At 43.3% G+C, this 24,082-nt stretch overlaps 1 protein-coding gene across 1 annotated transcript; it reads right to left on the reverse strand.

The window, feature by feature from the left end:
- Positions 1-421: 421 nt before the first annotated feature.
- LOC139930562 (spastin-like) lies at positions 422-23,179 on the reverse strand. The gene is made up of 17 exons (XM_078291126.1): positions 22,728-23,179; positions 18,974-19,057; positions 18,563-18,646; positions 16,455-16,541; positions 14,267-14,490; positions 14,033-14,163; positions 12,902-12,995; positions 12,226-12,300; positions 9,180-9,251; positions 8,760-8,835; positions 7,257-7,348; positions 6,044-6,123; positions 5,332-5,374; positions 4,433-4,512; positions 4,032-4,102; positions 2,789-2,829; positions 422-1,688 (listed from the first exon to the last, which is right to left on the reverse strand). Exons 1-17 carry the CDS (start codon positions 23,041-23,043, stop codon positions 1,563-1,565), a joined length of 1,776 nt encoding a protein of 591 aa, XP_078147252.1. The 5' UTR covers positions 23,044-23,179; the 3' UTR covers positions 422-1,562.
- Positions 23,180-24,082: the final 903 nt, after the last annotated feature.

The raw sequence follows: 24,082 nt of genomic DNA on the forward strand, positions 1-24,082 counted from the left end.
CCTCCAGCAGCAGACTGGCTGAACTGGGAAGCTCCCAGTATGAATGATGTGTGGAACTGTATGAAGGTGACGCAGGTGGAGCTGTCAGCCCCTGGATGACTAAAGGGCTTTCAGGTGATGTAACCCCATTGATTAGCACACTAGCTAACGTATCTAGTAGCAGCTAGCGTTAGCATGTTCACATTAACATCAGTGTGTCTGCTGGCTAGTTAGCTAGCTAACAGTTTGTTCAGGTTAACTGAGCTGACTCTTCTCAAGCTACAACTCAGAGTGTTTTGGAGTAGAGACTAGGGCTAAAGACAAGACAGTTTACTGTGTCACAGTAACCAAATCCACCTTATCACACTATTCACTTTTACTGAGAACATTACTGAATGGATCTACAGCCACACCACAACAAGCTGCAGCAGCTGCTCTCTATTTCTAGCTGCTTGCTACAGATTTACACTTTATTAACTAACACACAGTTCTCCATGTTCCTCCATCATGGAGACTCAGTTGGTTGGTGATAAAACTGTAAAGCATCTATAAACATTTAAAAAAAACTTCCAATCAGGGACCCAAAGAGAAGCACAAACATCTACATGTAAGGCAGAAGTTCACTGCTAAATACACAAACTGGCCTTCTGTCATCAGGGAACTCAGTGACTACTGAATCCCGAAATTCAACGGCCACTTTCAGTATTTTACCAGCCTAGTAGATGCTTCTAGAATATGACTCCAACAGACGGTTGGCTACCTGTGGAGCAGACCAACATATCAGACAGATGTTCCAGGTGCCTGGATGTTCCTGGGTTTCAGTCCGGTCTCAGTCTGGTGTCCAGAACGCTTTTCTGAAGTTTTGGACTCGTCTCTATTGTGACTCAGACTTGACCTCGTCCTCTATTGGATGTTGGCATGACTTTCCTGCCTATCTAACAATTTTCAAAGATATGTTTTTTTTCTCCATCTGGTCCACTGGTGTCTATTGTCTTGCCAGCACTAAAGACAATTTGAGGGATTCCACCTGTGTATCGTACGTAATGTTCCTCAAACTTCTTTGCATTGATTAGTTGGATGTTGAAGTATTGAGCATAAAGCTCCTGAGACATCGACATCTCTGCTGATCCTGAAGAAACTCCATTATTTTTACATTTGGAAAGACATGTTTGCTGTTTCTTATCTGTTTTGGTCTTGGTCTTGAATAGCACCTGATTTGCTCTGGTCTCGGGCTTGACTTGGTCTCGACCCCCTTTCGACTCGAACTTGACTGGACCTGGTCTTGACTTGGACTCGTCTTGACTACGGCCCTGACTGGTGTTATATACAACAAAGGCATTATGTACATGTGCTGCGGCCTCTAGTGGCTCCTTCGAAGAAATGCATGAATTCCTCAAAGAAGACATTTCTTTGGCCAACTGAGTCCAAACTATGGAAAGTAACAGTTCAGTTATGAGAAGAAATATTCTTTATTTGTTTTTAGAAATATTGCTGCAAAGGTCAGTAAAAGATCCTTTCTTGTTGGAAGATGGGGTTTGGAGGGAACATGCATCCTGAACTGAAGTGCTGTCTCTGGTTGTGTGTCATACAGCGGTCGTGTCTCCATAGTCTCTGTTCCAGCGGACGTAAAGCTCCAGAGTCTGCGGCCCAACGCTCCTCTTGATCTTCTTCAGCGACTCCACAAAGTCACTGAAGCGAATGTTTCGTACCTGCGGACAGACAGACCGTCCTGTAACTGAAAGGCTGTGGGTTCGATCATCGCAACAGTAATGAACTCCAATCAGAGTCCGCTGAGCAAGGTACCAAACCCCTGACCTCTGACCCCTGAGGTGAGGCACATTACATGTATGTGTCTCTATGTGTAATATGTGTGCTTTGGCTATTGAAGTGCTCTAAATTCCTCTAATACAGTCCAGTTAAGTATTTTATTTATTTAACCAGGTTAGTCCCACTCTTTCAAGGGAGATGTGCAGTAAGAAAGCAGCATGACAATAAAATCTAAATAAAACCAAAGTCACATTAGAATAGATACAGTATAATGCACAGAAGGCAGAGTCCATGCTGCATGAAAACCTTTATCCATCAAGCACACACTAACATGTAATTATTACATTTGAATAAAACAATGAGAAAAAAGACGATGTCACCTCATCTTTACATTGGCTGCCTGTTAAGTGTCAGAACTGATCTTAACATTTTACTGATCACTTTCTGGTACCAAGATTGATCACAGATCTGTTAACCAGATGATACAGCCGAAGGTCCTCAGGCAGCTTCCTATTGGTGGTTCCAAAATGTAGATTAAAAACAAGAGGTTCCTATTGGCTGCTCCAAAATGTAGATGGAAAACAAGAGGTTCCCATTTGTTCTTTGCTGTCAGGCCTCCTAGACTACCGGTTATAGATGACAGATTATTGATTATAGATTATTGATGGGTTCCTAGACTTGGGGTCAGCCTGCCTGAGGAACACAGGCTGCAAAATCTGGATCATCATTTAAATAACTTCTTAAAACTTATTTTATTAGACTTGTTTTTATGTAATGACCTTTTGTTTGTTTTTGACTTCCATTTTTGATTTTGTTTTTATCCTTTGTAGAGCGCTTTGTGACTGCATTTTGAAAAAGTGCTATATAAATAAATATTATTATTGTTATTTCCACATGGTTAGGTAGCAATGTCCTGCAGCCATAAGAAAGATTTGTTAAACTTCGTGTAGATTGAAATGTTACCGTTTCTGCTTGCTGTGCACTTTGACACGATCTGCTGTTATACCAAAAACACAGAACACTAGAAGAGCTGTGAACTCACCTCACTGGCCGCCATGTTCCTCACCTGGTCCGGACGCAACTCTGCAACACATGAACCGGATCAGATTCACATGACATCATCTAAACTACTCTGCAACACATGAACCGGATCAGATTCACATGACATCATCTAAACTACTCTGCAACTATACTCTACAACACTATACTACACTATACTACACTATACTATACTATACTATACTATACAACACTAAACTATACAACACTATACTATACTATACTATACAACACTATACTATACAACACTACACTCTACAACACTATACTATACTATACTATACTATACAACACTAAACTATACAACACTATACTATACTATACTATACAACACTATACTATACAACACTACACTCTACAACACTATACTATACAACACTATACTATACTATACAACACTATACTCTACAACACTATACTATACAACACTATACTATACTACACTATACTATACAACACTACACTATACAACACTATACTGTACTATACAACACTACACTATACTCTACAACACTATACTCTACAACACTATACTATACTATACACCACTATACTATACTATACTGCACTACACTAGGCTGGAGGTGTTCAACTCAGAAACCAGATGGCAGTACAAGCTGCAAAAGGCTTGGAGAAAAAAAACAAAAAACAAAAAAAAAAGGAAGAAAATCAATGAGCTGTTTTTATTCAGCTGTCATAATGAACAGGTTGTGACTGTACAGCCTTCACCATCACCATCATCATCACCACCACCACCACCATCATTATCATCACCACCATCATCATCACCATCACCATCATCATCATCATCATCATCATCACCATCATCACCATAAGTTCTGGTTTATTATGAATGAAATGATTAATTGTATGTATTTGTTATCATTCAATCGATAATAATTCAATAATCCATAATAATAATAATTATTATTATTTATTTATAATTTTACTTTTACACTTGAGAATAAGTCACACAACTATAGAAATGTACAAATATAGATATTACACTTTACTATTACCATGGTATTGCAATTATAGTTACTTTTTTTACATAAAGAAGAAGAGAAAATTCCATTCTATTTTTCTTGTGTTCAGGGGGAGACAGAAGTATATTATATGTATATTATATATTTTAACCCTAAACCATAACTGGTCATTATTATAACAAGTAATATCTATAATAACTATAAAGTAAATCAGTGTGAATGAATCCGGGTGAATCTCACCTCTGATTGGACCCAGGGAGGCGTCTTTAGCCAATGAGGTCAGGTCGCTGCCGGAGTAACCCTCCGTCATTCTGAACCAATCACAGACAGACAGGACAGGAAGTACAGATGTTCAGCTTCCTGCTTCACATCCTAACAGTCTGATCCCACTACCTGCTTCTAAAACTCGTTTTTTTGAATCTGTTAAACATTAAAGTGCTGTCTGCTTTGTTTACAGAAATAGACACGAGTCAACAGATTTCCTCAGTACAAATTTCCACAAACTACAAGAAAATATGAACATTTTAAGCTTTTTCTTCTGAAAAATAGCTAATAGCAAATAAAAAATATCAAATAGCTATCTCATGGGCAGCGTGTAATTCTAAAAATCAATTAGTCGATCAATAACTGATACAATTTACCTGGCCAACTGGCTCAGTTCTCTCTGAGTTAAAGGGTTTCCATGTTTCCCCAACAGGTTCTTCAGCAGCTTGAAGCGAGTCTACAGACAAAACACCAACACACATCCAGCTTTACAGATCGACCGCAGTAATCAATAAAGTCTATTAATATTCATCACATGTCTATTACTACATATGGTGCAGAGAGACTGTAGAAGAGCTATGGAGAGTTTTACATTCATATTCAGTTCATATTCAACTTCATGATTTGTTAGAGCCGAAATAGATTTTTTGTTATTGTGATTATGTAAATATGTAAATGTAATGTAATCTAGTTATATTGTTTGTATGCAGACATTATATGGGTCGAATTATTTAAGTATCGTTTATTTTGTTAAATTTTTTATTGTATGACATAGCACTGTGGATAGGTAGAGCCATAGCTGCTGTTTGATGGCTGCAGGACCGCCCCTTTAATACAGCGGGCTCCCTTTGTGTGTGGCAAGCGGGACAGCTTTTTGACCGCAGTGAAATGTTTTGAATGTTTTTGTTTTGAAAGGCTAAACGCCAACAAATATGGATTGAAGAAGAATATTTCGTTAGGTAAAAACATGTTGTGAATTTCGGAAGTGATTACATCTATCTTTTTTCAAGAAATTTTGACTTTTGGACTTTACAACGCTCTGGAGTTATTGGAAATGTTTGGATCACGCGAGTCGGAAACAATCCTACGCCGCCACCACTGGAATCTAATTCTACATGATTCAATGATTCAGTATCTCTAATGTCTACAAGATCCAGTTTGTAAAAATGTCTCATTTAAAAAGTTCCATTATTTGGTTTAATGTTGTGCTGTCAATCATTTAGTTTCCTTTAAAAAGGACTGTAACATCTGACCCTAACCCAAACTGTTGACTCACCTCCTCAGTTGGTAGAGCCACATAGACACGCTTAGCAAACCGCCTAGAGAGAGAGAGAGAGAGAGAGTGAGAGACAGAGAGAGAGACAGAGAGAGAGAGAGAGAGGGAGAGAGACAGAGGGAGAGAGACAGAGAGAGAGAGAGGGGGAGAGAGGAGGAGAGAGAGAGAGAGAGAGAGAGAGAGAGAGAGAGAGACAGAGAGAGAGGAGGGAGAGAGACACAGAGAGAGAGTGAGAGAGAGAGTGAGAGAGACAGAGAGAGAGAGAGAGAGAGAGGGAGAGAGGAGGGAGAGAGAGAGAGAGTGAGAGACAGAGAGAGAGAGAGAGAGAGAGAGTGAGTGAGAGAGAGACAGAGAGAGAGAGAGACAGAGAGAGAGAGAGAGAGAGAGAGGGAGAGAGAGAGATAGACAGAGAGAGAGAGAGAGAGAGAGAGAGAGAGAGAGACAGAGAGAGAGAGAGCTTGCAATGTTGTAATGTTTACACATTTCTTTATTCTAGTATATCTTTAATTGTACTTACATTTTTTGTTTTTATTTCACACTTGCTTTGGCAATGTAAACATGTTTCCCATGCCAATAAAGCCCCTTTGAATTTAATTGAGAGAGAGAGAGAGAGAGAGAGAGAGAGAGAGAGAGAGAGAGAGAGAGAGAGAGAGTAGCTGGAAGGTTTTACTGCCATCTAGTGGCTGAAAACAAAACAACATGGAGATCTGACCTGAGAACAGCTTCGTCCAGCTCCTGAGGCCTGTTGGTCGCCCCCATCACCAAAACCCTGTCCTCACCTCCGGACTGAACCTGCACACACACACACACCTGTATGGAACCAGCCAGTCTGCCACTAGTCATATTATACTTTAGTAAGGCAGAAATATTACACATTTAATCTTTAAAGAACATGAATATTGGCAAAAATGTCATCAATTGGCAGCTTGAATCCAAAATATTGGTATCGGCCTTAAAAACCAAAATCAGTCTGCAGCCCGAGGCTCTGGATTGGGTTTCAAAAGCGGCTGAATTTCAAAAACAACAATGGCCACTCACGACAGTTTAAGCGATGCAGCTTTGGACTCAGTTTTGTCTGAAATGGACAACATAAATTCTTTAAAAACAAAGTCAGCTGTGAAGGCTTTGCTGTTTTAGCTTGATTTATCAGTTAGCTCCGTTAGCGGCCTAGAAACTTGTTTTTATTGTTTCACAGATCAGTGAAGCTACGAAGCTGAAGATCACAGCTGCACACTGGTGATCTTCCTGATCCTTCACGGCGCTGCCAGCTTGTATTCTGCAGTCAGACGCTGCTGAATGAAAAGTGGTGGAATGTGCCGGAAACGCCAGTGTCATGAAAACCTTACGGTTCACGGCACATACAGACGGTAAATCTCCTTAGCTAACATTCTATTACTGTGAATTTATCAGTGATGAAATATTTAATGTTTTCCATGGTGTAGGTAGCTAACCTATGTACTGTGTATATATACTGAATATATACAGTATATTATATACTATATACCAGCTGAATCGTTTCCTAACGTGCCGAGCCGACGGATCTGTGCGGTGAACAGAATACAAATGTTCCACCAGGTTGATCAGTCCAATGCTAAAACATTTTTAAATGTTGTTAAAAAATGTTGGAAAACAAGTTAAAAACTTAGATGTTGGATAACAAGTTAAAAAATTAGATGTTGGATAACAAGTTAAAAAATTAGATGTTGGATAACAAGTTAAATAATTTGATGTTGGATAACAAGTTAAATAATTTGATGTTGGATAACAAGTTAAAAAATTAGATGTTGGATAACAAGTTAAATAATTTGATGTTGGATAACAAGTTAAAAAATTAGATGTTGGATAACAAGAGTATTTGACTAAACAGAGAGACAGAAGCAAAACACAAACGGACACTAAGCTAAAAACATGGAGGAGAGTTTTACCCCGTCAAACTCGATCAGGAACTCGGTCTTCAGGCGGCGGCTGGCGTCGTGTTCGCCTTCCCTCCGCTCACACAGCAGACTGTCCACTTCATCTGACAACAGGACAGGTGAGACAGGTGAGACAGGAAGACAGGTGAGACAGGGTGAGACAGGTGAGACAGGGTGAGACAGGAGAGACAGGTGAGACAGGAAGACGGGTGAGACAGGGAGACAGGTGAGACAGGAAGACAAGTGAGGCAGGAAGACAGGTGAGACAGGAAGACAGGTGAGACAGGGAGACAGGTGAGACAGGAAGACAGGAGAGACAGGTGAGACAGGGAGACAGGTGAGACAGGAAGACGGGTGAGACAGGGAGACAGGTGAGACAGGAAGACAAGTGAGGCAGGAAGACCGGTGAGACAGGGTGAGACAGGAAGACGGGTGAGACAGGGAGACAGGAAGACAGGTGAGACAGGGAGACAGGGAGACAGGTGAGACAGGAACACAGGAGAGACAGGTGAGACAGGGAGACAGGTGAGACAGGAAGACGGGTGAGACAGGAAGACAGGAGAGACAGGTGAGACAGGGAGACAGGTGAGACAGGAAGACAGGCGAGACAGGTGAGACAGGAAGACGGGTGAGACAGGGAGACAGGAAGACAGGTGAGACAGGGAGACAGGAAGACAGGTGAGACAGGGAGACAGGTGAGACAGGAAGACAGGTGAGACAGGGAGACAGGTGAGACAGGAAGACAGGTGAGACAGGAAGACAGGAGAGACAGGAAGACAGGAGAGACAGGTGAGACAGGACGTGTAAAGTGTATGAACATGTGTTGTAAGCACATCAAGTGTACGAACATGCGTGTTGTAAGTATGTAAAGTGTATGAACATGTGTTGTAAGCACATCAAGTGTACGAACATGCGTGTTGTAAGCATGTAAAGTGTACGAACATGCGTGTTGTAAGCACATCAAGTGTACGAACATGCGTGTTGTAAGCATGTAAAGTGTATGAACATGTGTTGTAAGCACATCAAGTGTACGAACATGTGTGTTGTAAGCATGTAAAGTGTACGAACATGCGTGTTGTAAGCACATCAAGTGTACGAACATGCGTGTTGTAAGTATGTAAAGTGTACGAACATGCGTGTTGTAAGCACATCAAGTGTACGAACATGTGTGTTGTAAGCATGTAAAGTGTACGAACATGCATGTTGTAAGCACATCAAGTGTACGAACATGCGTGTTGTAAGCATGTAAAGTGTACGAACATGCGTGTTGTAAGCATGTAAGGTGTATGAACATGCGTGTTGTAAGAATGTAAAGTGTATGCACGTGTTGTAAGCACATCAAGTGTATAAACATGCGTGTTGTAAGCATGCAAAGTGTATGAACATGTGTTGTAAGCATGTAAAGTGTATGAACATGTGTTGTAAGCATGTAAAGTGTATGAACATGTGTTGTAAGCATGTAAAGTGTATGAACATGTGTTATAAGCATGTAAAGTGTATGAACATGCGTGTTACCTATGAAGATAATGGAGGGCTGCAGCTCTCTGGCCACAGAAAACAAAGCTCGAACCAGTTTCTCCCCTTCACCCACCTGATAGAAACAACCAACAGGCTTTACAGTTTAGTTTTTATTTTTTATCTTTTTATTTCTTACATTTATGTAAGACTAAAAAAACAGCACAACAACAATTATTAAAAATATACAACATACATATAAACATATCAACACTAATGCCTGACACATGGCATCTGGCCTAACAACAGTAGAAGAAAGCAAAGCTACAAAGTAAAATACAGGATTCTTTACCAGCATTGTAGAGATTATTGGGCAATTTAGCTGTTGTGTTGTGTTGTGTTGTGTTGTGTTGTGTTGTGTTGTGTTGTGTGCTGCATCAAGGGCTTAAAGTAGCTGTGAGTGGATGTTCAGGCACTTACGTATTTGGAGGTTAAACTGGCAGCGCTGATGTTGAAGAAGGTAGCGTTGGACTCCATGGCCACAGCTTTTGCCTGTTCCATAAAATAATAAAGTCATCACATTAAGCTGCTAACAGTGGAATTTGAAATATTTGATTACTTGCCTGCAATGGCTAATCTAAGTGTGACAATTTTTTTGCCGAATATTTTAGTAACAACTACACTGAGACAGCAAAGCTGTTTTTGGAATAACAGGTTTGTTACTCAAAATGGCGCTCTCTCACCTCGTATTCAGTAATGCTCGCTTGCCTAGTGTTCATATCACAGTGTTTGTGACTGTGTTGTGACCTTTGTGACAGACATAGGTGTCATTTACACTGGAGACACTGGGTTCATGTCCCCATGTGTCATTTACACTGGAGACTCTGGGTTCATGTCCCCATAGGTGTCATTTACACTGGAGACACTGGGTTCATGTCCCCATGTGTCATTTACACTGGAGACTCTGGGTTCATGTCCCCATGTGTCATTTACACTGGAGACACTGGGTTCATGTCCCCATGTGTCATTTACACTGGAGACTCTGGGTTCATGTCCCCATGTGTCATTTACACTGGAGACTCTGGGTTCATGTCCCCATGTGTCATTTACACTGGAGACTCTGGGTTCATGTCCCCATGTGTCATTTACACTGGAGACTCTGGGTTCATGTCCCCATGTGTCATTTAGTCAGTCATTCAGTATAGCAGTTCCTTCAGGTCTGGAGAAAGCTGCAGCTGGTTTGTGAGAAGGACGTAACAGGGATGACTTTGTGGGTTGCCATGTCCGCTTCTTATATAACAGTGAGTTCCGGTCGAGTAATTTGATTGGACAAGAGGCATTCCACGAGTGCTGATATACAGTATAACAGCACTGGGACTTTTTACTATATGTATCACTCCACTTGACTGGTATTCTAATATAACATTGATGGCTACACAAAACTATCTTAATTCGCTCCAAGTAGCGACAGCGCAAATATGGAGACATTTGACCTTAATTGTGAATGGTCGTCACAGCAGGACGAGGGGGAAGAAAGTAAGCTGAATTCGTCAAAGTAGCTGCTAGCCTGTAGTTGGGAAGTTGCCTCGAGTTACCATTACTTGATAATTAGCTTTGTTTATAGAACTGTTGTTTAAAAGCAATATCAATATATGAGAAGCCATGTGAGCAGATGACTGCACCAAGTGAGGTGGTGTATATTGAAAAGAGAAGGGCTCCAAGCACTGACCCTTGAGGTTCCCCTGTGGACCAGCAGTGGGATTTAGACACTTCCCCTCTCCAAGACACTCTAAAGGATCTCCCTGAGAGGTTGGACTCAAACCAGTAGAGACCAGATCCTGAGAAGCCGAGCTCAGCGAGTGTGGAGAGGAGGATTTGGTGGTTCACCGTGTCAAAGGGAGCCAATAGGTCGAGCAACATTAGAACAGAAGACTGACCGGCAGCTCTAGCTGATCACAGTGTTTCCACTACAGACAAGAGCGCAGTCTCAGTAGAGTGTCCGCGTTTGAAGCCAGACTGGTTAGGATCATACAGGTTGTTCTCAGAAAGGAATTCAGAGACTTGATTAAAGACTGAGCGCTCAAGAGTCTTGGAAAGGAAGGTGAGGAGTGAAACCAGCCTGTACTTTTCAACCTGACACGGGTTGAATGTAGGTTTCTTTAGCAGCAGGGTAACCTGGGCTTGCTTAAAAGCAGTGGGGAACATACCCGTTGTAAGTGAGGAGTTGATGATGTGCGTGACTGCAGGGATAAGTGTGGGCGAAATGGCCTGCAAGAGGTTGGAGGGTATGGGGTCCAACGGACAGGTAGTGGGACTAGAGTCCAGCAGAAGCTTGGAGACTTGCTCCTCGGTGAGATGGGAAGATGAGAGGAGTGAGACCCTGTTAGCTGGCGGCAGACTGAGCTGGTCAGGCTCAGAGAACTGGTTACTGATGGTAGAAACCTTATCAGTAAAGAAGGATGCGAAGAGGTCAGCAGTGAGCAGAGTTGAGGGTGGAGGTGGTGGAGGGTTGAGGAGTGAGTTAAAAGCTGAAAATAATTTTCGAGCGTCTTTGGCACTGCTGATTTTCTCCTGATAGTAAGTGGTCTAGGCACTTTTTAGATGGGAGGAGAATGCAGATAGGAGAGACTGATAGTCACTGAGGTCAGTGGGATCTCTGGATTTGCGCCATTTTCTCTCAGCTGCTCTGAGCCCCGCCCGTTGCTCTCTGATGACACCAGTGAGCCATGGACTGGGGGGGGTGTTACGAGCAGGTTTGGATGAGAGAGGGCAGAGATTGTTTAGAGAGGCGGCTAGCGAGGAGCAGAGTGTGTCTGTAGCCTCATTGACGTGGAGTGACGAGAGTTCATTATGGGGCATGGTAGCAAGATGTAAAATCTGAAGTGGGAGAGACAGGAAATAATAATAACATAAAATAAAGCTAATTTCATTAGAAAAACAAAATAAAGTAGCTTCAGATTTCACATTGCTGTTGACATCAAAGGTTTTCTCTGGTTTCAGAGCGGCTGACTACAGGAACAAGAGATGCTCCGCTTTAAAAGTGCAACATTTCTAGACCAGATGTTCCTTTATCCTTAAATTCATCCAGACCTTTCCTTCTGGCCTCTATATGCCTTTAATCTGATTATCACACATACTCAACTCACTGCAACGCTCTGGAGAATAAAATCTGTATAAAATCTGGGTCAATAATGTAGAAGCAGCAACGCTCAGTTATTTTGGTTCATGTGGAAAGAGCGGACTGATAGTCTTACTGAGCCATAAATAAATAAAATAAAACTATTATTTATAATTAGGTTATTTATAATTTATATTATATATATATTATATATTTATATTTATAAAATTATATATATAATCTCATATATATATACACACACACACACACACACACACAGATATGTGTGTGTATATAAATATATATATATATATATATATTTATATACACACACACACATATATATGCATTTTATATTTATATGGTATAAAATTCAAACCGTTTGTTATTATTTTTACTCAGACTCACCAGCATGGTCTTTCCGTTGCCGGGCGGGCCGAAGAGAAGAAGCCCTCTGGCTGGAGCGCGCAGTCCTGTAAACAACTAGAGAAGAAGAAACTCTGCTGACCGACATTTTAAATCTGACTCACAGAACGCACTGATAATGTTTATTTATGATCTCTGATTCAACTGGACATCAGTTTTTCTACAGCAGACTCTCTCTCTCTCTCACAAACATTCTTCCATCCCTCTGCTTTGCTACAAAGAGTTCCTCAGACACTGAACCTCTCTGCTCACTCACTGATAAAAGTCTGTAATATAAATGTACTGAGGTCAGAACTCACCTGATAACAGTCTGTAATATGTACTGAGGTCAGGACTCACCTGATAACAGTCTGTAATATGTACTGAGGTCAGGACTCACCTGATAACAGTCTGTAATATGTACTGAGGTCAGGACTCACCTGATAACAGTCTGTAATATGTACTGAGGTCAGGACTCACCTGATAACAGTCTGTAATATGTACTGAGGTCAGAACTCACCTGATAACAGTCTGTAATATGTACTGAGGTCAGGACTCACCTGATAACAGTCTGTAATATGTGCTGAGGTCAGAACTCACCTGATAAATTCTGTAATATGTACTGAGGTCAGGACTCACCTGATAACAGTCTGTAATATGTACTGAGGTCAGGACTCACCTCAGGTCTCAGTGCAGGAAGGATCACGATCTCCTGCAGCGCCTGCTTCGCTAAATCCTGACCAGCAACGTCCTCGAATCGAACCGACGACCCACTGAAACACACAAGATACAGGATCAATACGACCAGACCCATACAGATACAGGATCAATACGACCAGACTCATACAGATACAGGATCAATACGACCAGACCCATACAGATACAGGATCAATACGACCAGACCCATACAGATACAGGATCAATACGACCAGACTCATACAGATACAGGATCAATACGACCAGACCCATACAGATACAGGATCAATACGACCAGACCCATACAGATACAGGATCAATACGACCAGACTCATACAGATACAGGATCAATACGACCAGACTCAAAAAACAGTTGAATGAATAAATGAAATGAGCAAAGACAATCAAACGGCCTGTCAGGTTTTCTGTATGTGTGACCAGGAGGATGATATCTGATCATTAATCAAAGGATGATATCGACCCCAATATCAGTCTGACCCTAATGATCAGTGAGCTGCTATTGTTCAAAGAGTTCAGGGATTATTCTGTTAACTGATTTATTCAAGAAAACAAGTCGACTAACAGGCTAAAGGTTCCTGTAAACAGATTAACCTGACAAGACCTGAACCTGAGAACCAACAGCTGGACGGGTTCCTCTGGAACGTAAACATATCTAACCAATAGATGGACGGGTTGCTCTGGGACGTAAACATATCTAACCAATAGATGGACGGGTTGCTCTGGGACGTAAACATATCTAACCAATAGATGGACGGGTTGCTCTGGGACGTAAACATATCTAACCAATAGATGGACGGGTTGCTCTGGAACGTAAACATATCTAACCAATAGATGGACGGGTTGCTCTGGGACGTAAACATATCTAACCAATAGATGGACGGGTTGCTCTGGAACGTAAACATATCTAACCAATAGATGGACGGGTTGCTCTGGAACGTAAACATATCTAACCAATAGATGGACGGGTTGCTCTGGGACGTAAACATATCTAACCAATAGATGGACGGGTTGCTCTGGGACGTAAACATATCTAACCAATAGATGGACGGGTTCCTCTGGAACGTAAACGTACTCACTACTCGCCGTCTCTTACCTGTCGACGATCTCGTTGAGGATGAGGTTGGCCAGCTTGCTGTCCACGTTCTTCAGGTTCTTCATTTCCTTCTTCTTCAGTGGTGTCGACGTCGGGGTACTGGGTTTACCGTTCTGCCGGCTGCCTTTGCCCTGCGGAAAATCAAACGTTGTAGAAATGAAGAAATATTAAAATGTTCGAGTGTCACAGAGGTTTGGAAGTGGAACAGGAACGCTGTTAAAACTGTGAACGCACCTTACTGCTGTTCTGGGCGGGGGGGCGGTGTGTGGTGCTGTTTGTCGGTCTGCTGAGGTTCGGGGAGCGCTGGTGCCCTGCCTGCCCCCCCGACACTGAGGAAGAGGAGGAGGAAGAAGAGGAGGAAGAGGAAGAGGAGGAGGAGGAGGAAGAGGTCTTTGGGCCATGCTTTGGTCGGCTGGAGGGAGTCGTGGAGTCTCTCTTTTTGGATACAGCACCACTCACTGCCAACAAAACACACACACACACACACAATTGATTAATCGAAAAAATAGTCGGCAGATTCACTGATTATCAAAATAATCAGCAGTTGCAGCCCTGAAGGTGAACAAAGTATTTTAAAACGTTCAGTAGCCTAAATTGTATTCCACGAATAAAAAGTTGGTTAAAGGATAATTCTCTCTTTTCAACCTCTACAGTGAAACTGACTCAGCACACACACACACACACACACACACACACACACACACACAGGGCCAACGGTTCAACCCAAAAACTCACACTGTAATGGGACTTTCCGATTTACAAACATCCATTGTCTGGAACGTGTATATTGCAGTATTAGATCAGATATGTTATTATAATATTATTAGGGTTCAAACCCCGAAGGGGTAGAACCCTTCTAAGTTTGTGCCGGTTTATTATTATTTGTCTTCTGCTGCAACTCAAATTGCCGTGAGCTGGAATAAGCGAAAACCATGAAACTTGGCCCAATAACTGGAAATGATGTGCAAATATGGGCTCAATAAAGAGTCAAAAAGATTTTGAGCTTGTAAAAAAGATTCTGAGCTTGTGAAATGATTTTTGCAAATAATTTGAGACTTGCAGTTGTATATCACCATTTGTGAACATATGAAACAATTTTGCATGAATGTATTTGAATGTGTGAATGTGTAAAAAAGATTTAGCCCGACCCATAGGGGGCGCCACAAATGCCACAAACGTATATCTGAAAACCCCGTGGACAGAATTTCACCAAAATTGGTGTAATAACCAAAATCTGAAGCGCCATATTGATCGGTGCAAGTGGGTGTGGCCTATCACATATTTGCTCATAACTCAAGATGCCTTTGAGCAATCCTGATTAAACTCACTGGAGAAATCCGGCGCCATCTCCTGAACATACACACCGAGTTTCGTTCAAATCCGATGGAGGGGGGACGAATGGCGGAACTTTGAGTGCGCAATTATTGAAATGCTGCAGGCTTTGTGATGATGAAACAAGTGTGTGATTGGTCTCGCTCCTTCTTTAAACAGAATGAAACTAGCTGAAGTGACTTTGCTCACCTTTGTGAAGCCTGAAACCCGCTCGTTGCTGCTCGCGGCTTTAATTTTGGCCGATTGAGCTGCTTCCTTCTGTTGAGCGCAAAAAGGTTTGAACCCTCGAATTGCCGCTTGCGGCTATATTATTAATATTATAATTATATATTTATTATGATGATGTGTTCAACACAGATCAGATGTTCTATAAATCTGATCACATGGACTTCCTGGAGTAATTACAAGAAGAATGTGTTTTGCAGCTCTGTTATTTCCCACTTGGAGTCATGAATTTAGGAAGTGAGTCAACACAAGAGATAAACATAGCAGCAAATCCAACAAAGTCAGCAGTCCAAGGTATTAAATATAAAAACTAGAAGGGCGCTCGGAGAGCGCAGACCTCCGCCAAGGTTTGTGCTATTATCGCTTGTTCGTGAGTCGGATCCGGATCCGCTCCAAAATTTAATGGGTTCTTCCTTGGCCCATGCTACACCCTTCCACGAAGTTTCATGAAAATCGGGCCAGTAGTTTTTCCGTAATCCTCCTAACAGACAAACAAACAGACAAACAAACAAACGGCCCCGAAAACATAACCTCCTTGGTGGAGGTAATTAGCAGTCATATTCACCCTAATACACACTAACCCTACCTAAGTAAAACGATAAATATCTGCTTTAGCAGCCTGAAGCAGCAGAAAACACTGACCAACACAAACCAACAAAACAACCGACAGCAGGTGAAGATGGACAGCAGTGGGAAACAAGTTCAAACTAATCTTAGTACTACAAATTCAGTGCTTGTTTTTATTTGCCAAAATGAAACGCAAATGAATAATTTCTTATTTCAATATATTGCCTCAGGAAAGGACCAAAAGGCAAAAAGACCCATCAAACTAGCACCTGTGTACAGAGCGGACAGCAGCACGTACCTGAGCGCAGGTGGGCGGCATGGTGGGCGGGGTTAGTGCTGTCAGTATAAATGTCTCTCTGAGTCCTGGAACCTGAAAGCACCTTGGCTAGAACAACAGAAACAAACAGCAACACAAACAGAAAAAAACACTGTTGGCAAAGGGAAAGATCTGCAGAATCAAAAACCAAAGGCAAGAACCTGGTCTTAAGTTCAGATAAAGGATGGATGAGATTAAAGAAACTAGAAAGATGAAATGTGATCTGGCAGCAGCAGAGTCCAAAACCAGGATAAATTAATCAAACATCCAGAGTCTAGATCAGAAAAACAGAAGAAAACCTGGAACTGCTAAAGTACCACAACATTTCTTACAATGCAGACTTACAATGGCAATCAATCAATGCGTTCGATAATTTACCGATTATCGAATGTCAATGTCACAGCAGTGTTCTCCAACACCTCACAGTAAGAAGGCGTGTTCTCTAATACCACTCTGCTCACACTGAGTCTCACTCTGACTCCACACACTGAGTCTCACTCTGCTCACACTGAGTCTCACTCTGACTCCACACTCACTCTGACTCCACACACTGAGTCTCACTCTGACTCCACACTCACTCTGACTCCACACACTGAGTCTCACTCTGACTCCACACACTGAGTCTCACTCTGACTCCACACACTGAGTCTCACTCTGACTCCACACTCAGTCTCACTCTGACTCCACACTCTGACTCCACACTCAGTCTCACTCTGACTCCACACTCACTCTCACTGTGACTCCACACTCACTCTGACTCCACACACTGAGTCTCACTCTGACTCCACACACTGAGTCTCACTCTGACTCCACACTCAGTCTCACTCTGACTCCACACTCAGTCTCACTCTGACTCCACACTCACTCTCACTGTGACTCCACACTCACTCTGACTCCACACACTGAGTCTCACTCTGACTCCACACTGAGTCTCACACACTCAGTCTCACTCTGACTCCACACACTGAGTCTCACTCTGACTCCACACACTCAGTCTCACTCTGACTCCACACTGAGTCTCACTCTGACTCCACACACTGAGTCTCACTCTGACTCCACACTGAGTCTCACTCTGACTCCACACACTGAGTCTCACTCTGACTCCACACTGAGTCTCACTCTGACTCCACACACTGAGTCTCACTCTGACTCCACACTGAGTCTCACTCTGACTCCACACTCACTCCGACTCCACACACTGAGTCTCACTCTGACTCCACACACTGAGTCTCCCTCTGACTCCACACACTGAGTCTCACTCTGACTCCACACTGAGTCTCACTCTGACTCCACACACTGAGCCTCACTCTGACTCCACACACTGAGTCTCACTCTGACTCCACACTGAGTCTCACTCTGACTCCACACTCACTCCGACTCCACACACTGAGTCTCACTCTGACTCCACACACTGAGTCTCCCTCTGACTCCACACACTGAGTCTCACTCTGACTCCACACTCAGTCTCACTCCACACACTGAGTCTCCCTCTGACTCCACACTGAGTCTCACTCTGACTCCACACACTGAGTCTCACTCTGACTCCACACACTGAGTCTCACTCTGACTCCACACACTGAGTCTCCCTCTGACTCCACACACTGAGTCTCACTCTGACTCCACACTCAGTCTCACTCCACACACTGAGTCTCCCTCTGACTCCACACTGAGTCTCACTCTGACTCCACACACTGAGTCTCACTCTGACTCCACACACTGAGTCTCACTCTGACTCCACACTGAGTCTCACTCTGACTCCACACTCACTCTCACTGTGACTCCACACTCACTCTGACTCCACACTGAGTCTCACTCTGACTCCACACTGAGTCTCACTCTGACTCCACACTGATTAACGGAACCCGTTAACAGAATTAGGTCATTTCACCGATAACCGTGCATTTGCATTGAAATAAATTGAATTGAACTGAATTTAATTTAATTGAACTGAATTGAACACATGTGCTGTGGGCCTGTACAGGATGTGTTCTGGTTTGCATGGTATCGCATTAGTAACAGATGATTACATATTAAATGTAGTAGTGGTATGGAAGCTAACTTTCTGGTACCATGACAATATGATACTCTACCTAACAACTCCAGACGGTCTTTAGCCATGATCAGGTTGGTCGTCATCTTGGCTTGCAGCCGTTTATCGCGCTCATATTTCTCTCCTGGAAAAGAGAATAGATCTGTATTAGTGGCAGTGGGAATTCATCTACCACATAGAGAACAAGCAGAGCACAAAAAACAAAACAAACACAAAACAAAACAGTGCGCTCATTTATAATATAAATTAGACAACAGTTCATCCATTCATTACATAATTTATACAGCAGTTCATCTGAAACTAGAACCTTGGAAGGACAGAACTACAAATTGTTGAGTCAATCACCTTGTGATTGTGATTTTTAAAAATTGGCTGTAATATGTACACTACATCCTTACTTCTGATTGGCTGATCTGACTACATAGTCTGACTACATAACAATAGGACTCACCGTTTCCTGGTATCTCGATGGCGATGCCCCTCTCCAGCTCGGCGATCCCTTGTTTGTACCACTCCACCGCCTGCTCCTTGTGGCCTGATAACAGAAACACCTCCGTCAATATAACTGACCAAACACAGTCCACCGTACCTTATCTAGCAACAAATATATTGTCATTCTAATGTATGGTTTCTGTAGTTCTGTAGAGCTTTGTGATACTTTGTGATACTGCTCCAGGTAGGAAAATTCTCTTTTCTCCTTCTCCTTTTCTCCTGTCTTGTCTATTGCTTCACTACAATACAGTCCTAACAGGCAAAATCAGCCCCAAAAGCACCCAAAGTGTGTTTTTCTACTTGGCCCAGAGCTGGCCAAGTAATCACTGAATCATTGGTATCAACAACCCTATCAACCCCCACAGATATATTATGGCCTGTTTGTGCTATGGGACAGGAAAAACCGTACTTGCGATACTGTCCGTACACACACTGAAAAACTCCAGGGCCAAACACGCCTCGCCAAAAACGAGCTGCTCTTTTTTCCTGAATGCTCTGGGCCATCCAGAGCCGTGTGTTGGTGCTGTTGTGCTTCAAGTGCTGTCTGAAATATCAAAATTATAAGTTCAGCCATGTGAAAACCAGCCATGAACCAAAAACTACAGCAGCTGATTTCACTGATTAACACTCCTTCAAGCAGACAGGAGGAACTGGTGAGTGAATCAGCTGCTGTAGTGTCACATGACTGCAGACCAAAGGCCTAAAGCGTCGGCTGCTTCTGTCACGCTGTCTTAGATCAGATTTTCAGTCTGTTTCAAAAGCTTTGAGCCAACACTGAAGCTGTTTAACTGTCTGTTGCCTTCTAGCTATAGTTCTACTGGAGGCTGAGGGATGTACTCTCCCCCCTTGCACATAACAATAGAGCAACAATAGAAACAACAGGTCACAGGTTCGATCCTGCAACAGCCACGTAACCAGTACAACACAGTCTTCTACTGGTTTCTACTGGAGCTGACCGGTACAACACAGTCTCTACTGGTTTCTACTGGAGCTGACCGGTACAACACAGTCTTCAGTCACACCTCGTCAGTCGCTGAGGGAGGGCAGAGTGTTGATCATTCACATTCCCAACGCACATGTTCCCAGCTGGTCCAGGATTCGAACCAGCGATCTTCCAGTGAAAAGTCCTGTCGTCTGACCTAGGCTGCCCATGAAGTTGGAGTTTGATGTAGATACAGCATTAGGACACACAGCATTAGGACAGGGTTTACACTTCAGTCAGTCTACAGTGGGGGGGGGGGGATTAGGCTGGCGGCCAGGTTTTAACCTCCTTACCAGAGCCACCATATTGTGGCAGATGGTGCCTTGGAAATCACTCCAACATTTGGAAGCTGGTTTGGTGTCATTTCACTTTATGGTGTGGGAGAAGTTTGACTTGATAATTTCCACTGGGTAGCAGCGACCAAAGGTTGCTGTAGCGCCACCATCAGGAAGACTGCCTCCATTAGGGCCGCTAATGTAAAAAAAATTAACCAAAAGTTGGTCAATGTATAGAAATTGATCTAAATCGATCTCTAATGCTCCTGAAGTCACATAACATCCTGTCTGTCATTTGCTGAAGCACAGACCAGCAGCGCTGAACTCAATCTGAGTCTCCTGCTGTGAAAACTAAAGTGAAACTTAAATTCTACGACTTGCTCCAAACTCTCCTGTGTTAGTAACAGGATCTGTAAACAGAAACACGTTTTAATCAGAGATCAAACTGTCAAACTGCTCGACACTCAGAGAGTTTGATGTAACTGTAGGTTTGTAAAACAGGGCGTTGCTGAAAAAGAGCATGCATACTCAGACAACCTACCCTACCCAGGATAAAGTAAAATTAAAATTAAAAAAAGTATAATTTTTGTGATAATCGTGCAGCCCTACCCCATATTAGAGAATGTGTCGTTCTGAACAGGACGGGACTACTGTGAAAAGTTTTGTGTGTTTCTGTTCATGGGAAGACGAGCGATGAGGAACAAACAATAAGCTGCCCGGCCACCTGATAAAATCTAAGACTAATTTCACCCCAAAAATAAGCCTGATAAAAGTACAAAAAAAACTGTTGTAGTGTCAGAACATATAGTTTATCTGTGCAACCACGGATATTTCTCACTAGAAAAGTAATGCAACAAGAACAAGCAACATGTTTAAGACCTCTGAGGCCATAATTAAGGCTCAAAGGCAACATTTCACAGTATTTAAAGGTCCACATGGTGTAAAGCAGGACTCCCCTCGCCTCTGTGATGATAAAGGAGTTGGATGGTCTATCTAAACATGGTGAAAGTATCAAAACACACGGTCGCCAACTAAATCCACACAATCCAGAGAGTTTTCCCTACCTGTAGCTGCTGGGCAGCGGTCTCTCTTGAAACGGTTAGCCGATCGGAACAGAGGGTCGTTAATATTAATGAGCCTTAAAGACACGGCGACAGAAACAGCCTGTTCTTGGTAAGGCTCAGAGAGATGCTGGAAAATGAATGAGAGTGTTTGAGAGTGTTTTTGGTTCATGACACCACACACACAGCTTTGAATGGACCTCAAGACACAAAATAAAACTCTGGAGAGTGAGAATATGGACCTTTAAGAATTTAGATATTTAAAAGGACTTTTCATCCTGCATGAATATGAAAATGTTTGAGAGAGCCTGGTGCCTTGCAGCTGTACCGACTGAACGGCCAGAGAGAAATTTGATCCAGTTATTCTGCTCTCGCCCGCGGGCAAAAACAGCCAAACAATGTGCCAACTTTAGTAAGAGGGGCAGAATGTTCCAGGCTGAGGACGATACCAATAACTATCAGCTCATATCGATCGACCGGATCTGGGGGAAGCGTGCTGGGCGACATTCATCTGTCTGGGTCTCATACAGAACAACCGCTTCGTGTCAACGGTCACAAACCAAAACATTTGAGAATGACTGATAACTGATCAACAATCAATAACAGAACAGGAGCAGCGGGTTCAGGTTCTGTCTGCCGCTCGCCTGCCTGCCGCTCGCCTGCCTGCAGCTCGCTTGCCTGCCGCTCGCCTGCCTGCCGCTCGCCTGCCTGCCGCTCGCCTGTCTGCCGCTCGCCTGCCTGCCACTCGCCTGCCGCTCGCCTGCCTGCCGCTCGCCTGCCTGTCACTCGCCTGCCTGCAGCTCGCCTGCCTGCAGCACCATGACCTCCCTGTGGAGTACGTGAATCTCCCTACAGGGATCATACCATTATCATAGTGTTGCTGTGGTTGTTGTTGTTGTTGTTTTCATTGTTGTTGCGGGTGTTGTTGTTGTGGTTGTTGTGGGTGCTGTGGTTGTTGTTGTGGGTGCGTGGGTGTTGTTGTGGGTGTGTGGGTGTTGTTGTGGGTGCGTGGGTGTTGTTGTGGGTGCGTGGGTGTTGTTGTGGGTGTGTGGGTGTTGTTGTGGGTGCGTGGGTGTTGTTGTGGGTGCGTGGGTGTTGTTGTGGGTGTGTGGGTGTTGTTGTGGGTGCGTGGGTGTTGTTGTGGGTGTCCACCAAACCACACTGGAGAGGGCGGTGCACATGCTGCTTGGTGGATCATCTGCATGCCAGAAGACACTAGCGCTTTACATCAAGTCTTATACGTCCTATAGTCTGTGCATTTGTGAATGAGCAAGGCCACGTTAAATTGACAGATTTTTGAAGGCATTTGGCGAGATACTCCCTCCGTAGAGTCACGTGCAGCCTGTGGGGAAAAGACCAAACCAACGAAGAAGACTAACATGAACAATACAACACCTTGGTCTTCCTCGTCGATCCGGAGCGCCGCTGAAATGAACTGGAAGGCTTGTCTGTGGTGGTTCCGGATCCACTCTCCGCGGTCCGGACTCGCCTCCTCCGCCTCCTTGTCGCCGCCTCGGTCCTCGGCTCGGTGTCCGGGTCTGGCGGCGGCCATGGCCCGGGCCCACAGCCAGCCGAGCAGCGCGCGGAGCAGCGACAGCACGGCCAGCAGCGGGTAAGACACGGACAGCGGCCCCAGCTTATCGGCTCGGTCCGGCGGAGCCCCGGAGCCCGGCCGCCGCCTGCCTCTGCCTCTCCCCCCGCTGGAGCTCATTCACCCGCCCGGCTAACACCTCCATGTCATCCCGGTCCGGTCCGGTCCGGTCTGGTCCGGTCCGGCTCCGTTCAGCTTCACTTTACTTTCAGAAGTTTTTTTTTTTATCGCTGCTGCAACTTCGACTGGTCGCTTTTCAACTCTGAATCCGGATAAAACAGAAAAATGATGAACTGCCGAGTGAACAGTTGAATAACCTGAACCCAGTCTGAACCCGGACTGAACGCAGCGACAACACACAGGAAGTGTCTCTGCAGCTGCAGCAGAACAACTCTGATACTTCCGGCCCGGTTTTCAGAATAAAAGCCTAATTTGTACACAAATACTGCTACAAATCTGCATTTTGCACAAAAGAAAAAATACAACTATACAGTCTGTACAAAGGTTTTCTATTATAACATCTAATCATTTTGATGAATCATTTAAATAGAGAAATCAATTTTTGGAGTGCGCAGATTAAACAAACAGGTCAATAAGATAAATGTGTAAACAGACTGAACTTTATTTTGTAACTCACTGACATTCTGGCAGAATACAACTGACAACTGTAGAATACAACTGACATCTGTAGAATAAATGACTCTGAACATCAAAGTTTTTTTCACACTGTTTATTTTCGCTCCTTCAACAGAAAGTCCAACAAGTTAATTTAGAACAATTACACAGTCCAGACTGAATAAAGTGTTTACTGTTTCAGTCTACAAACAGGAAGTCGTCATCTACAAACAGGAAGTTCATTAAAGTGACTTTGAAGACCTTCGTATTATTTCATATTATTTGTCATATTTTCCGTCACTCTGTCAGTAATCTTCCACCTGATTGGACAGAAACTCTTCTGGTTCCATTTGGTGTCAAACTCAAAAATGAACTTTATTCTTATTTAGTTGTTTCAGCTAATCTGTCGTTTCCAGTCTGATGCTAAGCAAACAGGATCCTGACTAACCAATCTATGAGCTATGAGTACGTTTAAATGAAAGGGGCGGGGCTTCTAACAAACAGCCAATCACATGCAACATGTACAGATCCAGAGATGAAAATA

The sequence above is a fragment of the Centroberyx gerrardi genome, chromosome 3 (assembly GCF_048128805.1).
Source record: "Centroberyx gerrardi isolate f3 chromosome 3, fCenGer3.hap1.cur.20231027, whole genome shotgun sequence".
In the NCBI taxonomy this organism is placed as follows: Eukaryota; Metazoa; Chordata; class Actinopteri; order Beryciformes; family Berycidae; genus Centroberyx; species Centroberyx gerrardi.